Genomic DNA, 15,297 nt, shown 5'->3' on the forward strand with positions numbered 1-15,297 from the left:
AGTTAGAGCTTATCTGTAACGAACGTTGAATATACTTACAAGCTGGAAGAATACATGAGATATATTTTTTGAATATTAAAAACCCTTCTGAGGTCCTGATATGTTAATCACATATGACACATCTGTATGAAGCTACGCTCAAGGATGGCAGGTTCCTAATCAACTTTAGCTAAGGCTGAAAGCAAGGCAGAGTCAACTCCAAAAAGAACTTGGGATGGGTAACTTCTAGGAATTCCAAGCCTGGGAATTCCTAGAAGTACGGAAGATCCAAAAATAATCTTGGGAGCAAACAACAGTTTGGTAATGCTGACGACTACTTAGTTGAGCTTCTTGAAAGTGTCCTTACTTCCACCTTTACTAAGACTACACTCTGGCCTGGGATAAATTAGGCTGGTGTTAAGACCAGAAGGCCTTGAGCTTTCATTCAGAAAGATCAGTGCTCAATTTTTCACAAAAAAACACGTATTTCAGCTAATACGTACTATTAACCCTCCAGCTAATAAGTACTATAAAAAGATTACAGTATGCTATATTCAGCTTTCTTACAGATAAGCTCAACGCATTTCTTAAATACATTTAATCATTTTCTCAACAGGCAAAGGAATTCCAAGAACTTTTTTATAAAAAAAATTTCTTTTTCATTCTTTTCATAATTTCATAATTTCTATAATTTCCTTTAATGATATATTGTCTCAAGTGTTAATGATAATAATTGTAGTAATATCTATAAAGGTTTTATTTGAAAATATTGAAGCCAAGGCAGGATCTAAATCTCAATACTGTATATTATATGTACTTGTCCAAAAAGTCTTAGTTTTTGATCTCAGAATATTTAGACTTGCCAAAGTTATCCAAAATCTTTTACTAACTTTTAGGGTCATGACATTTAATCAATGAATATGAACTGAAATCAGAAAAAAATATTATTGTAAGTGTTCTATCATGATAATTTATAATTTTGCCATATCCCTATTTTATACCATGATATTCTAAATAAAATTTTTTCCCATTTTTTAAATACAATCTGAATTTGGTTGCAATTTAGACTATATTGTACCTATACATACATAATCTTGGAAACTTGCGCTTATTGAAATATAGGGCTTGTTTTTATTTTTAACATGCGTTCTGAAATCTTTCCCTCACATTCACTGTCTAATTAACATTGTAAGAAATCTAAACATAAATATATCCTCTGGATCTTACTCTACATCTTCTGTGTGTCTATATATATAAATAAATATACACCTACACAAATGTCCATAAATCCTTAAACAAAATATATTCTTCACTGGATGACATAGTATCGTGTTTCCCCCAAAATAAGACCCAACCAGAAGTCCTAGCATTATTTTTCAGGACGCTCCTAATATAAGCAAGATGGATGCATTTAGTACCGTATTTCCTCCAATATAAGCCCTAATGCGTCTTTTGGAGCAAAAATTAATATAAGTCCTGGTCTTATTTTTCAGGGAAACACGATAGCCACAGGTGCAAAACTTTAGGAAACTTTCAGTTCTATAAGGCATTGCCAAAGATGCTACATGAAAGTCTAGAGTACATTTTCCATTAAACCTGAACAAGGAGATTCTGGGAATCCTTCTCCATATTAGAAGAACTGAGATTTTTATATTTCCCTTTTTATTGTGCTGAAAACACACACACACACACAGAGGGAGGAAGGGAGGGAGAGAGGGAGGGAGAGAGAGACTTTGATCTGTTGAAATGAGAGTTTTGCTTCAATTTGTTGTTGATAAAATACTATTTTGCTTATTTATTATGTTTTATAGTTTATGTATTGCCAGTTTACATTTGTTTGTGTAAGAGAGATTAAAGAAGCAGGAAAAATCCACTGCAGAAGATGAAACAAAATATTATATGACATTCAGGGATGTTATCACATCAGTGTTGAAGAATAATCCAAACCCCAAATCCAAATCCACACATGCACGAGGAAAGGCTTAGTCATCCTTCTCTGCGTCTTGCTGGGTCTCTGCTGCTTTCTAGCATCAGCACAGAAGTCAGCGCTAGCATTTACTGATTATGAGCAAGCATCAGACTAAGAACCCACCCTTCCTCTTCTCAGGTGGCACAATAAAGACAGTTTCTCATCCCCAGGACATTACTATGAGACAAGCAGGACAGTTTATAATCAGATTATGATAGCCTGCCATGGCAGCTGTGGCTGTGGTGTCAGCCCTACACGGTAAACTAAGAAAAAAAGAGCCTTGGTGGAGCAGTGGGCTAATGCCTCCTTAAGTAAGACCAGCTGCCTGCAATTAGTGCAGGTTCGAGTCCCACCAGGCTCAAGGTTAATGTAAGACACAGTCTTATTTTGGGGAAAAGGAGGAGGTTCAAGGTTGACTCAGCCTTCCATCCTTCCGAGGTAGGTAAAATGAGGACCCAGATTGTTGGGGGCAATAAGCTGACTTTGTAATAATGCCGCTTGGGGGGTAGGGGGCGAAAGCCCTAATAAGCAGGCATATACATAGAATGAAGGCTATTGCTAAGCACATTGATTTGTGCTTTAGATTGTAAGCTGCCCTGAGTCTTCAGAGAAGGGCGGGATGTAAATGGGATTTTAAAAAAAACTTATGTATGTAAAATTACTCTTATTAAGATTGGCTATAACAGATCTGAACAGGTACAGGTTTCTGAACATTAACAGTCTGAATGAGCTTCTGCTATTCTCTTTTATCTTCATAGGAATTCAGGAGGTGTCTGAGATGCTTTCAGATCTCTCCCCCCACCCACTAAAAAAATCTGGACTTCTGTGATGTTTATCTGCCTAGTGCCTCAAAAATGGATCTTCCCCCTCTGTTATGGTTATCCTCTATATTCCTTCACCAAGCCATAGTTTGCTTTAGCAGTCAGCAGGTGGTTAAACAAATTGTATTCTGTTTTAATATAGTATATGACTTGAGCCACTTTCTCATTCATACCTTTGGGCTGGTTTGCATTGTACAATATATCAAAATATGCTCATCAGCTAAAAAGCAACATGCTAGCATACACTGCTCAGATCATAATCATGGGTCCCCCTCATAAAACAGGCAGTTAACCACTTATAACTATTTCCTCTGTGACTTCTCTATCTAAGAACTTAGTTCAATATATCTGCTGAACGGACCAGTTTGAAATCTTTATCTGTCTGTTCTGATGTGAACATGATACTACTTATACTTCTTCCTTTAAATGAGTAACTGTCAAAACCTTGACTGGTCATAGACCTGGAGAGAGAAAAATGCAAGCTGCTTTAGAGCCCGGATTCCAAACCAATTTTACACAGATGCAGGAACATTCCACAGCATTAGCAACGACACTGAAATATTGCCATATTGTCAGTCCCATTCTGTCTGATTGTATTTCCCAAAGATCGAAACATACTCACCAGAACTTGTATTCCTTCTTTTTCAACAGGTGCTTTATCATAGGTAGCATCGCAAACTCGAACCAAGGTTGTCACGCCGTATTTCTTCAGCTCCTTTTGTGAACAAACAGGAAACATGTCCAATTTATTTCCCAGAGTAAAGGGAAAACCTGTCATTTCTGGAGACACGCAGCTTTATTAATAACTGTTAACTTACAGCAACCTATCAAATGAAAGTATTTTTGCTGTAACCTAAGATGGCTGCCCTGGTGCCTCTGTGTTAACAATGTATAAAAAAGAATTTCTATGCATGATAAAGCAGTACTTAGAAACTGTAAACTCTTTGGAATTTTCAATATTTCTGCATAAATACAGGTAGTTCTCAAGTTATGACTGTAATGGAGCCTGCCGATCATGGTCGTAACTCATGACATCATAAAGCAGGTCAAGTCACATGAATGACCTGATTTTATAGCCTTTTTGCGGCAGTCATTAAATCAACACCAGGGTCATAAAGCAGCCACAGCAGTTGTTTGCTTATGGGCATGGTTTTGCAAAAAATTGGAAATAAATGCTGGGTTTGGGCAAGACCATTGCAAAATGCAGTCATGTGACCATAGGACACAGCAAAGAACTCTAAATGTAGTCCAGTTGCCAAGCACCCCAAATGGAATCATATATGGGTGGGAGTGACCATGGCAATCCAATCAAGACCCTCCAGGTAGATCCGTTGGAGCTTCAACCAGTCACAGCCTGGGACTCCTTGTATGACCTACATCATCTTGTGATCCTAAAACTAGATAAAAAGTTCCCAATTAAACAAGTGAGTAAAAACCACTGTTCATTTATTTATTGAGGAAAATAATCCAAAGCTATGTACTTGCATGTGGCAAAAGTATGTGAAGTAGGAATTCAAATTCATGTAAAGGGGAAATTATAATTCCTTTGATTGAAACACATGATCCTAATCAGGTATAATGTTTTTAACGTATTTAATTTGCCTGGAGAACAGGTAACATTTAAGGTCATATCTATGATGAAATATTGAAAACTCAAAAAGATTCACATCTTTTAAGCACCAGTGTAAATGTTTTAGTTTTCCTACAAACCGGGCAACAGGCTTTTGGACCTCAGGAATGTAGTATCCCTTCATTTTTGCCTGTTAGGAGAAATAGTCAAGTAAAGTTAACTCTAAAAATAGAAGAAACCATCAATCTGGTAGTAAAACAGTTTTAAAATTCATATATTCTGGACTTCATCCTCCATCAATAAAAACTAAGATTACTACCAAGCTGGGGGGAAAAGGTGGGAAGAAAGTAATATGAAATACACATTTTGCTCCATGTAATTCTTCCCCATATGTATAATTTTTGGTCTAAACATTTCCAGACAGAGACTATTTTTTTGCACCTTAATTATTTTAGATTCTTTTCCATTTTTCAAAAGCTTTTGGGAAGAAATAGACACTCAAGTGGGGATGGCCTCTAAATTGCTCCAGGATATTTTTCTACCCTGCTAGGAGTTGGTTAAACGTGCTGAAATATGGCTGCTCTTGCAACTATAGTGAAAAGTAGTTTGGACTATTTTAAAGGGGAATAGCTCAATTCATTGACAAGACCAATATAACTAGTAAGTAACACACCACTTTTAGAAACATTAATCTCTGCTTTCTGGTCAGGGTAAAAATAATCCTACAGATATCTGCACTATATCGGGGACTATAGTGGAGAAACTGGCTTTTAGATAATTGTATTTTTCAGGATTCACACACAGAAGCAAGGCATCAGCTTTTAATCTGGAGTAAACTCTTCACAGACGGCAAAAACTGTTTAAATAAGCAACAGCCAAAAATACAAATTCTCTTAACAGAAGCCCACAGGTTACAGTGACTTTATCAAAACAACTGCTTTGCTCTAACATCATATAGAGAAGGAAACAGACAAGCAAGCTTGATCCATAGCCCGAAAAAGAATAGTTAAGAATGACTTAAATAAATAAGTAGATCTACTAATCTCATTCACATGGAAATGTGTGGCTGTCCTGTTTGGACAGCCATCAAACTTTACTTGTCTGAAATACTTACTTGTTTTCTTATGGTAGTCTATGGCAATAATTATTAGAGTAAGCAAATTATTTAATTTTAGTTGCAAATCTTATTTAAAAAATAAAGGGAAACTAGCATTCTGCAAAGCAAGACATTCGTCTCAAGCTTATTCTGCACGCCCAACAATGCTTCTGGATCCCGTTAGCAAAAAGGGATTCTTGGGGAGGTGTCAATTTATTCAATCCTGATTCCTGGTGATTACACAAACAAATCTATGCAATTTTCTTGGCAGCATTTTCAGAAGTGACTTTTTAAGGCTGAGAAAGTGACAGGCCCAAACTCATCCAGCTGGCTTTTGTGCCTAAGGCAGAACTAGAACTATGGAATTTAACTAACACCAAAGCTGCTCAAGGCATTTTTAGAACAATAAAATGCCAGTGGGTCAAGGCTGCTTAGTACTGTATGCATTCTAACATATGATTATTTTGCAACCATTTTGTGAAATGTCCATTACACATTTTTAACCTGCAAATTTGTCTACCAGCTGAGAGAATTTGTGAGATCCTGAACCGCAGTATCAGACACAGAGACTTTGGGAGAAAACAGGAAAACATATTAGTCAGTTTTGCAAAGTGGGACTGAATTGAGGTGTTAAACACATCGAAGACAAGGAAAAAAACCTTCTTTGTATTTTCATCATACTACTCTATTATGTAAGCTATCAATCGCTGACAATTATGCAGGATCAATAATGGTCTCTTCTCAGGAAGTCAAGGGAAAGATACAGTTCCTTTATTTTAAAAGCTGAAATAGACTTTTTTTAACCACTGAATAGTTAAAGTGACTAACCCAGATATAGTGAAGTCCAACTCCTCCTCACTTAACGACCTAAATTGGGACTGGCAATTTCACCACTAAGTGACGCAGTCATTGAGCAAAACATCATTTGACCGCTCTGCTGAGCAGCACAGTTGCTGCTGAGCGAATCTCACGTGGTTAAGGGAAGACTCAAAGAGATCCAAGCCATCAATGGAAGAAAGAGACTGCCTCTACTTCAATGCACCTCCATCTACCTATCTCTGCCCTTTTGGCCACCGACTTAACTGCCGCCACCAAATGGCCCTGCCACTAAGCTGGCACTACAAGCTGGGAATCTTCTTTCCAGAAAAGAGGACCCAGCCAATACTGGAACATGGTGCAGCACACACATCCAGCCTCCCATAGCTCTCACCCACCAGTGCATGGCCAGGATACATAGCTCAGCAGAGGGGAGGCAGGTGAAGACAATGAGAGTCAGGAAAGAGGGGGTGGGGGTGGTAACAGTTGTAAAAGTGGATGGGCCCGAATTTTGTTCATGTGACTCTGGGGGCACTGCAATGGCGGGAACTCGTTATCAGTATATTGGTTTCATTATAACTATTATCTGCTCTGTATAGAATGTCCCTTTTTTGGGGGAGGAGACCATGGGGACAGTACTTTTAAAAGAATATATTTTTTTCAATAATCTGTGAACCAATAGAAAAGGGATTTTTATGAATGGACTACATAAAATCACTTTTTTCTTCCTTTGATATGCCTTTTTCTTCCTCCTTTCCATTTCCCCATCTCTCAATACTTTTTCTAATACTTCAAACTTTATACACCATAGATGGATACCCCTCTTACCTCTGTGAATTTGGTGAGGGTTGCATTGGTTGGGTTGTGGGTAATCAGGAAGCGCATAGTCTCGTAAGTAATCTCCACTGGAGCAGGACGGTTCATAATGGCGAAGGGAGGAAAATGTATGAGGGCTAACAAAAATTAAAAATTAAAAATCAAATTGTGCAATGTTTCACAGCAGAAAACATTAAAGACCACTAAAGGGGGGAATTGGTGAGAGCTTTCCTTATTTCCTTGGTCTTGTTCTTCAGAATAATTTTTCACTTTAAGAAATTCTGGTTTTCTTGAGCATCTGCTGGAATTCAGCCTCAAACACTGCAGGTGGCACTCCTTCAGATTTTGCAGGTTTATACTACATGCAAAAAATAGGCAGCCTTGACTACATTTAGGCACTGGTGAGGCACAAAAAAAATTGTAAGGACAAGTCTTCTCTCCAACTGAGTTCAGCCAGGCTTTGCTTCTCTAGTGTCACTAAGAGAAAGAGGTTTCCAATGTGCAGAAGATAAACCCATATATTTGAGGGTTATGCCTCAGCGTCTTGAGTCTTCAAGGCCAGACTGAGCTACTCCACGTGGGACCCCAGCCTCCAGCTCACTTCTCAGCCAGGGTGCTGTGCTGGGCCCGGCAGAAATCTGCCCTGACACTCAGAATCGCCATAAATGTGTGGCTTGGATTCAAATGGAAAACCTAAAAGACAAGCAAGAAAGTATCTAGGATTACAGAGAGGTATTCATAGATTTTTAAGGAATGCATGTATGAAAGAGGCAACTCTCATAATACCTAGCATGTATACCCTTCTACAGATGACACACTGTACTAATTCTTCTTGTATGCAGATTTAGAATTAATTCTGTCTTCCACTGAAGCTTAATGCACTGGTTAAAAATTGTTACCTTTCACGGGCTGCTTATGGAAGATTTAGTGTTAAGATATGAGTGTTGAGGGCTTCATTAAGTGCTCTGTTTGCCTCAAGCATATATATATATATATATATATATATATATATATATATATATATATATATATATATATATATATATATATATATATATATATATATATATATATATGTATGTATGTATGTATGTATGTATGTATGTATGTATGTATGTATGTATATGTATATGTATATGTATATGTATATGTATATGTATATGTATATGTATATGTATATGTATATGTATATGTATACACACACACACACACACACACACACACACACACACCAGTCATGTCAGGAGGAAGCTGAAAGCTAAGATCAGTTCAGCTCACATTTTCACAAGAAAGAGTGTTCCATGACGCACAATATTAAACAAATACCAGGAAATTCTAACCTGCCTCATTTCAGTGTTGATTTTTATCAAGGTTGTGACGTATATTACCAAAGACAATTTACTAAGGAAGGGACTACATGCTTCAGTAGCCTGTTTACACATTCCCAGGTAACCCAATCTGAACTGCTTATGGAGAGGGCCTTTTAATCAAAGACGAAAAGCTAGCCGTGTCCTGGAAATGCTGAAAACATCTAAATTTTATGGATTGTGTGTAAAAATAATTTAGCATTACAACGTCTGCAAGAGTCTATTATGCTCACCTACTGGGGAAATACAACCAAGTGAGTTTCACAATTCTATCCCCACCACATATCACGGAGAAGCTGGTACAGATATGAGCACAGGGCTTTTCAGAATCAAAGGCTACTTTGAAGGAAGGAAAGATGTGGAGAAACCATGTGGCACAGAAACATTCCCTCACACTTTCCAGTTTCATTACTACTACTAAGATTTAAAGCTCCAAATCATTAGGTGTATGGGACCACAGCTCAGGTTCCCAAGTAACATGGTCTTCAATTGTGCTGACTGCAGATTATAGCTGATGATGAAGTTCAATACTGTACATAGAAAATCCCAGACTGGCAAAGATAAGCTGTAAAGGGACACAACTTAATAAAATGTAGAAAACGGGAGGGTGAGGGAGGATTTTGAAGCATAAAGACTGATTTGCAATGCTGTTGTTCAATTTTATCTCTGCCTATTGGTGCATGTAAAGCAGAGGTCCCCAACCTTTTGGGCACCAGGGACGAGTTACGTGGAGAGAGGTTTTTCCCCGCAGGCCAGAGGGGGCGTGGTTTTGTATGCTGCCTGCCTCCTGCAGATGGGGCTTTGCTTGTTTGTGCAGCCCTGTTGCTGGCATGCCACAGCCCGGTACTGGTCCACGGACTGGGGGTTGGGGACCCCTGATGTAAAGCATTCAGCTCTGCAAAGAATCTCAAATGGCCCAATAACCAGGGAAGGTTTATGGAAGGTTATTTTCTAGGCAATCAGCTTGAAACAACACTGAATGCAGAGAAACTATCAACTGACACTAGGGAATCAATTAACAATATAGTTACAAGTGAGAAGAGATTTATAAAACAGCTACAAGCAGTAGCTGTTTTATAAATCTCTTCTCACTTGCTGTAGCTCTCCTTAAAAATCCCTAAGGGATTAGACTTCTAATGGGTAGATTATACAATAGTGCAGAATTTTAACCTCTTCTACTTTTCATTTTTCCAACTGCCTTAAGACAGCGTGCAACTACTGATTGATAAAAAAGACCACAATTCAAACCACAGTAGGAGGCCAATGATGAGGAAACACATATTCACAAACAATAGAAATGTATTTGTTTCATATGTAGCATTGTAATTATTAGAGTAAGCAAATTATTTAATTTTAGTTGCAAATCTTATTTAAAAAATAAAGGGAAACTAGCATTCTGCAAAGCAAGACATTCGTCTCAAGCTTATTCTGCACGCCCAACAATGCTTCTGGATCCCGTTAGCAAAAAGGGATTCTTGGGGAGGTGTCAATTTATTCAATCTTGACTCCTGGTGATTACACAAACAAATCTATGCAATTTTCTTGGCAGCATTTTCAGAAGTGACTTTTTAAGGCTGAGAAAGTGACAGGCCCAAACTCATCCAGCTGGCTTTTGTGCCTAAGGCAGAACTAGAACTATGGAATTTAACTAACACCAAAGCTGCTCAAGGCATTTTTAGAACAATAAAATGCCAGTGGGTCAAGGCTGCTTAGTACTGTATGCATTCTAACATATGATTATTTTGCAACCATTTTGTGAAATGTCCATCACACATTTTTAACCTGCAAATTTGTCTACCAGCTGAGAGAATTTGTGAGATCCTGAACCGCAGTATCAGACACAGAGACTTTGGGAGAAAACAGGAAAACATATTAGTCAGTTTTGCAAAGTGGGACTGAATTGAGGTGTTAAACACATCGAAGACAAGGAAAAAAACCTTCTTTGTATTTTCATCATACTTCTCTATTACCGGTATGTAAGCTATCAATCGCTGACAATTATGCAGGATCAATAATGGTCTCTTCTCAGGAAGTCAAGGGAAAGATACAGTTCCTTTAGAAATGTATTTGTTTCATATGTAGCATTGTAACTACAGAAAAGTATCACAGGTGAAACCGTACTAAGAAAATGTAAACCATATATGACAGGGGTCTGCAATCTTGACAACTTTAAGACTTGTGGACTTCAGCTTCCAGAATTCCTCAGCCAACTATGCTGGCTGAGGAATTCTGGGAGCTGAAGTCCACAAGTTTTAAAGTTGTCAAGGTTGCAGGCCCCTGGTACATGATGTAACTCATCAAATAGATTAGTACCCTGTAGAAAAATAACTAAAATGTCTATTATATGATTTTTCAAGGCCATCTTTGAGACATGGATCACAAATTTTAAAAAAGCACTGTTGGAAGTCCAAGGTTCTTCTATATTACTTTAATTTATGAGGATTTCTTAATACATATCAAAGTATAATAGAACGTATACAAGAAAATATATTAAATAAATATAGAAGAAAACCATATGCATAAAGGTTTTTTTTATCTTTTAAAACATTTGCATTTTATTCTTCTCATAAGATTTATAAAGCAATTTACTTTTATAATATGGTCTCTGCCCACTCACTCGCAAACTTGATCATTAGGACTTTTATTAAACTCCATCACGGCAATAATAAAAAAAATGGCGCAAAAGCAGGACGTGATATTTCCTCTTTTCTTGCTTATGTATTAAAAGCAGCAAACTCAACACTGTTGTCAAGAAGCAGTTACAGGAAGTCCTGTTTACAACCAATCATTTAATAACTATACAGATTTTTTATGGCCACCAAATAGCTGCTTTATGACCCATAAAGCATTCTCCCAAGCATCATAAATGGTCATGCTGCCCCCCCCGTGACCATATGACCACGTCAGGCACATGGCAATCAGTCACCTTTGTAACTGATTGTAACATTCTGTGGTCACGTGACTGCAGTTCAAACGTTTTTTGCCACTTTTCAGGAAAAACACCCAAAGTGATTCACACAACCACCATGTTCGCTTAACAGAAAATATGAAGCTGAAAGGAAAAAAAAAATCCTCAGAGCTTTCCAAAAAATGTAATTTGGTTTTCACTGTAGTAAGAATGGATATAGCAGTTGTGGAAGTAATTTAGGAGTAGATTGGAAGTAGATTAGGCAATAGATTAGGAAACCCAGAATATGGGAATGACATGACCTAGAGACAGGAACATAGTTTAAACATTATCTAAGCTTAGTTTGTTACACAGCCTTCCACAAAACTGGAGAGCCTCCAACTATAGGTGCTGGTGATGACCTATAAAGCCCTACATGGCTTGGGTCCGGGATATTTGAGGGAACACCTGCTGCCAGCATCACGTTCCCTTTGTCCAGTGCGCTCCCACAGGGAGGGTCTCCTCAGGGTGCCGCCGGTTAAAGATTGCCGGCGGGTAACACCCAGGGATAGGGCCTTCTCAGTGGGTGCGCCTGCCCTGTGGAACCAGCTGCCTGCGGAGCTTAGGACTGCCCCCAACCTCCTCCGTTCATTCCGCCGGGACCTGAAGACCTGGCTCTTCGAGCTCTCTGGCCCAGGCTGAGAATTTTTTTTTAATTTTAATTTTAACTGGGTTTTAATTTTCTCAGGGTTTTATTTAATCTTTTTTAATTTGTTTTAACGTTTGTATTGACTTTCTTTTAAATGCCCTGTAAACCGCCCTGAGTCCTTCGGGAAAGGGCGGTATATAAATCTAAATAAATAAATAAATAAATAAATAAATAAATAAATAAATAAATAAATAAACTACAATTCACAATCTCCAAACAGCATGACCAACAGCAATGCTAATGGGAACTTTTGAGAACTGTAGCCCTAACATACTAGATAAAAGAAGCCAAGCTGATTAAAAACAATCTAGCAGAGTCCTGGGACAAATACTAAGTTTCATTGCTAACAAAACAGAAAATTTAAAAAGTACCTTGACAATGTTGTCCATTTAATTCAGATGCACTTACTTTTTTTGTGCCCAACTTCTAATTGGGTCTCCTATCAGAATAGTTCTGCAACCCGCGCCTCTGGAGCCACAATGCGGCTCTTTCAGCCTTCTCCTGTGGCTCCGTTTGCTCTCTCTCTCTCTCTCTCTCTCTCTCTCTCTGTCTATGTGTGTGTAAAAAGAGTAGCTGTTCTCCGAGAAGCTGACAAGCTTATTGGGCGGGGCTCCTGCCTTTGCTGCGTCTCCACAGGAAGCAAGGCAGGAGAGCCAGCCCAATAAGAATGTGTGTCAGCTTGTCCGAGAACAGCATGAAGGCAGCTTGCCAGGTGAACAGAAGATCGGAGAGAGGGAGAGAGAACTCATGCACAGCGGCCTCTATTTCTTTTTAATTAAACTCTTCAATCAAGCTGCCCTCCTTGCGTGTGTGCGAGTGTGTGAGTTTTGCGGCTCCCAGTGTTTTTCCCCCCTCTGGGAAACGGGTCCAAGTGGCTCTTTTGAGTGTTTAAGGTTGCTGGCCCCTGGTCTAGTTCAGGACCCTGCTGAAGCAGGAAACCTTATGCCATTTCAAACAAATGGTTGTCCGATCTCTTCTTAAAAACGTCTAGTGTTGGAGCACCCACAACCTCTGGAGGCAAGTTGTTCCACTGATTCATTGTTTTGTCAGGAAATTAGTTTCCCTCCATTGCTTTTGGTGCTTTGGAGAATAGATTGATTCCTTCTTTTTTGTGGCAGCCCCTTAGATATTGGAACACTGCTATCATGTCACGCCAAGACCTTCTTTTCATTAAACTAGACATAGCCAATTCCAGCAACCGTTCTTCATACGTTTTAGCCTCCAGTCCCCTAATCAAAATCAAAAGGACCATTTACATTAAAACATATTCCCTGCTATTAAAGACTTCTTTGCAACTTCTGTTTCAGTTTCTTGCCCCAGCAGTTTAGTAAGACATCTGCAGCACCTACAACTTCCAAAAGTTTGCAAATTTTTGGGGGAGAAAATTATTTGGATCACCTTTCAATATTACAACTATAGAGCGTCAAGTAAAAGCTGCTAATCTGTCAGCCAGACATTGAATATTAGTTTTCAGTGTGTGCAAGCAACACCTTTAGCTTATCTGAACTCATTCTACTCCTTGTATTCCACATGTCCTTATTTCCCATGTAGGTAATATGAACTTCCACAAACAGTGACATAAAAAATTGTGGGGCTCTTCACGATGTCAGGGCAATAGATATTTTCAAGGGTACATTTCTGTGGGGAAAAAACTCCTTCAATATTTTAGAAATAACAGCAGCAGCCTTTGGAATGTTGCTAGTTATATGAATCGTGGTCAAACAGTATCACCTCTCAGCAAGTCCAGAACAAGTATGCATGTATGTTTTATCAAGATTTTAAGCACATACCAGATTTCCATCAGTTAGCATAGACAAAGGTGTATATTCTCATTGCATTCAGGTATTCAGCTCTCCTCCAGTTTATGCAGCCCGGAAGAGGACACGCAGCTGGTTCCAGGCAGTTATATCAGCTTCTTTGAGTGAGGGTAGCTTCCCTGCCGTCTTGAAAGAGGCGGTGGTGAGGCCCCTCCTCAAGAAGCCTGCCTTGGACCCAGCTGTATTGAACAACTTTCGTCCGGTCTCCAACCTTCGCTTTCTTGCGAAGGTTGTTGAGAGTGTGGTGGCGCATCAGCTCCCTCTGGTCCTGGATGAAGCGGATTATCTAGACCCGTACCAATCGGGTTTCAGGCCCGGGCACAGCACGGAGACGGCATTGGTCGCGCTGGTGAATGATCTCTGGAGGGCTCGGGACAGGGGTCATTCCTCTGTTCTAGTCCTATTAGACCTCTCAGCGGCTTTTGATACCATCGACCATGGTATCCTGCTGCGGCGTCTCAGGGGATTGGGAGTGGGAGGCACGGTTTTACAGTGGTTCTCCTCCTATCTCCAGGGACGCTCGCAGTCGGTGTTGACAGGAGGGCAGAGGTCGACCGCGAGGTCTCTCGTTTGTGGAGTTCCTCAGGGGTCGGTCCTCTCGCCTCTCCTGTTCAACATCTATATGAAACCGCTGGGTGAGATCATTCGTGGCTTTGGAGTTGGGTATCATCAGTACGCTGATGATACCCAGCTTTTTCTTTCTACCCCAAACCACCCCAGTGATGCCCTCAACGTGATGTCCCGTTGCCTGGAGGCGGTTCGGGTCTGGATGGGGAGGAACAGACTTCAACTCAACCCCGACAAGACCGAGTGGCTTTGCATACCTTCATCCCGGGTCTATTCGGATATTCCATCTCTTTCTATGGGGGGTGAATTATTACCCCCCGTAGATAGGGCTCGCAACTTGGGAGTACTCCTAGATTCGCGGCTCACCTTGGAAGATCACATGGTGGCTGTGACTAGGGGGGCTTTCGCCCAGGTTCGCCTGGTGCACCAGTTGCGGCCCTATCTAAGCCGGTGTTGTGACTCAGGGCCAGCCTGTGGGTCCGACAGCCGGGTCCGATGTATCGGAGGACTCAGATGTGGGGGAGGAGGGAAACGAACCGGCTGATGATGATTTGGAGGCTTTGCAGAGTCCTCAGCCGGGGACCTCTTCTCAGCTGTGTGAGCCCGAGAGTGCGGAGGATGATGACCCACAGCTGGCCCTGTTCAAGGACGCCCGACGCAGGAGGCAGACGAGCAGGGACAAACAAAGAAAGACTATGGGACTCCTCGGGAGGAGGCACAGGGAGACCACGCCCTGAGCTCTCTATAAAAGAAGTGTTTGGGGAGGGGCTGGTTGCTGAAAGCAACTTTTCCGCTTGAGAAGACAAGCTCTTGTGTTTTTGTTAACTGCGTAATTAAATCTTGGCAGAAGCCTTTTAGCCTTGGACGCTTTCCAGACTCTTCT

General features: G+C 40.0%; 1 protein-coding gene across 1 annotated transcript in view; it reads right to left on the reverse strand.

Moving 5' to 3' along the window:
• Window positions 1-15,297, reverse strand: part of PTP4A2 (protein tyrosine phosphatase 4A2) — a 38,594-nt gene that overhangs the window by 12,031 nt on the left and 11,266 nt on the right. Inside the window, exons 2-3 of the mRNA XM_081334934.1 lie at window positions 7,080-7,760; window positions 3,392-3,484 (exon numbers count right to left, since the gene is read on the reverse strand). Of these exons, the coding sequence (XP_081191060.1) occupies window positions 3,392-3,484; window positions 7,080-7,175 (189 nt within the window). The 5' untranslated portion in view covers window positions 7,176-7,760. The remainder of the gene's footprint in view (window positions 1-3,391; window positions 3,485-7,079; window positions 7,761-15,297) is intronic.

Source organism: Vipera berus (assembly GCF_964194415.1).
Source record: "Vipera berus genome assembly, chromosome: 9".
Taxonomy (NCBI): Eukaryota; Metazoa; Chordata; class Lepidosauria; order Squamata; family Viperidae; genus Vipera; species Vipera berus.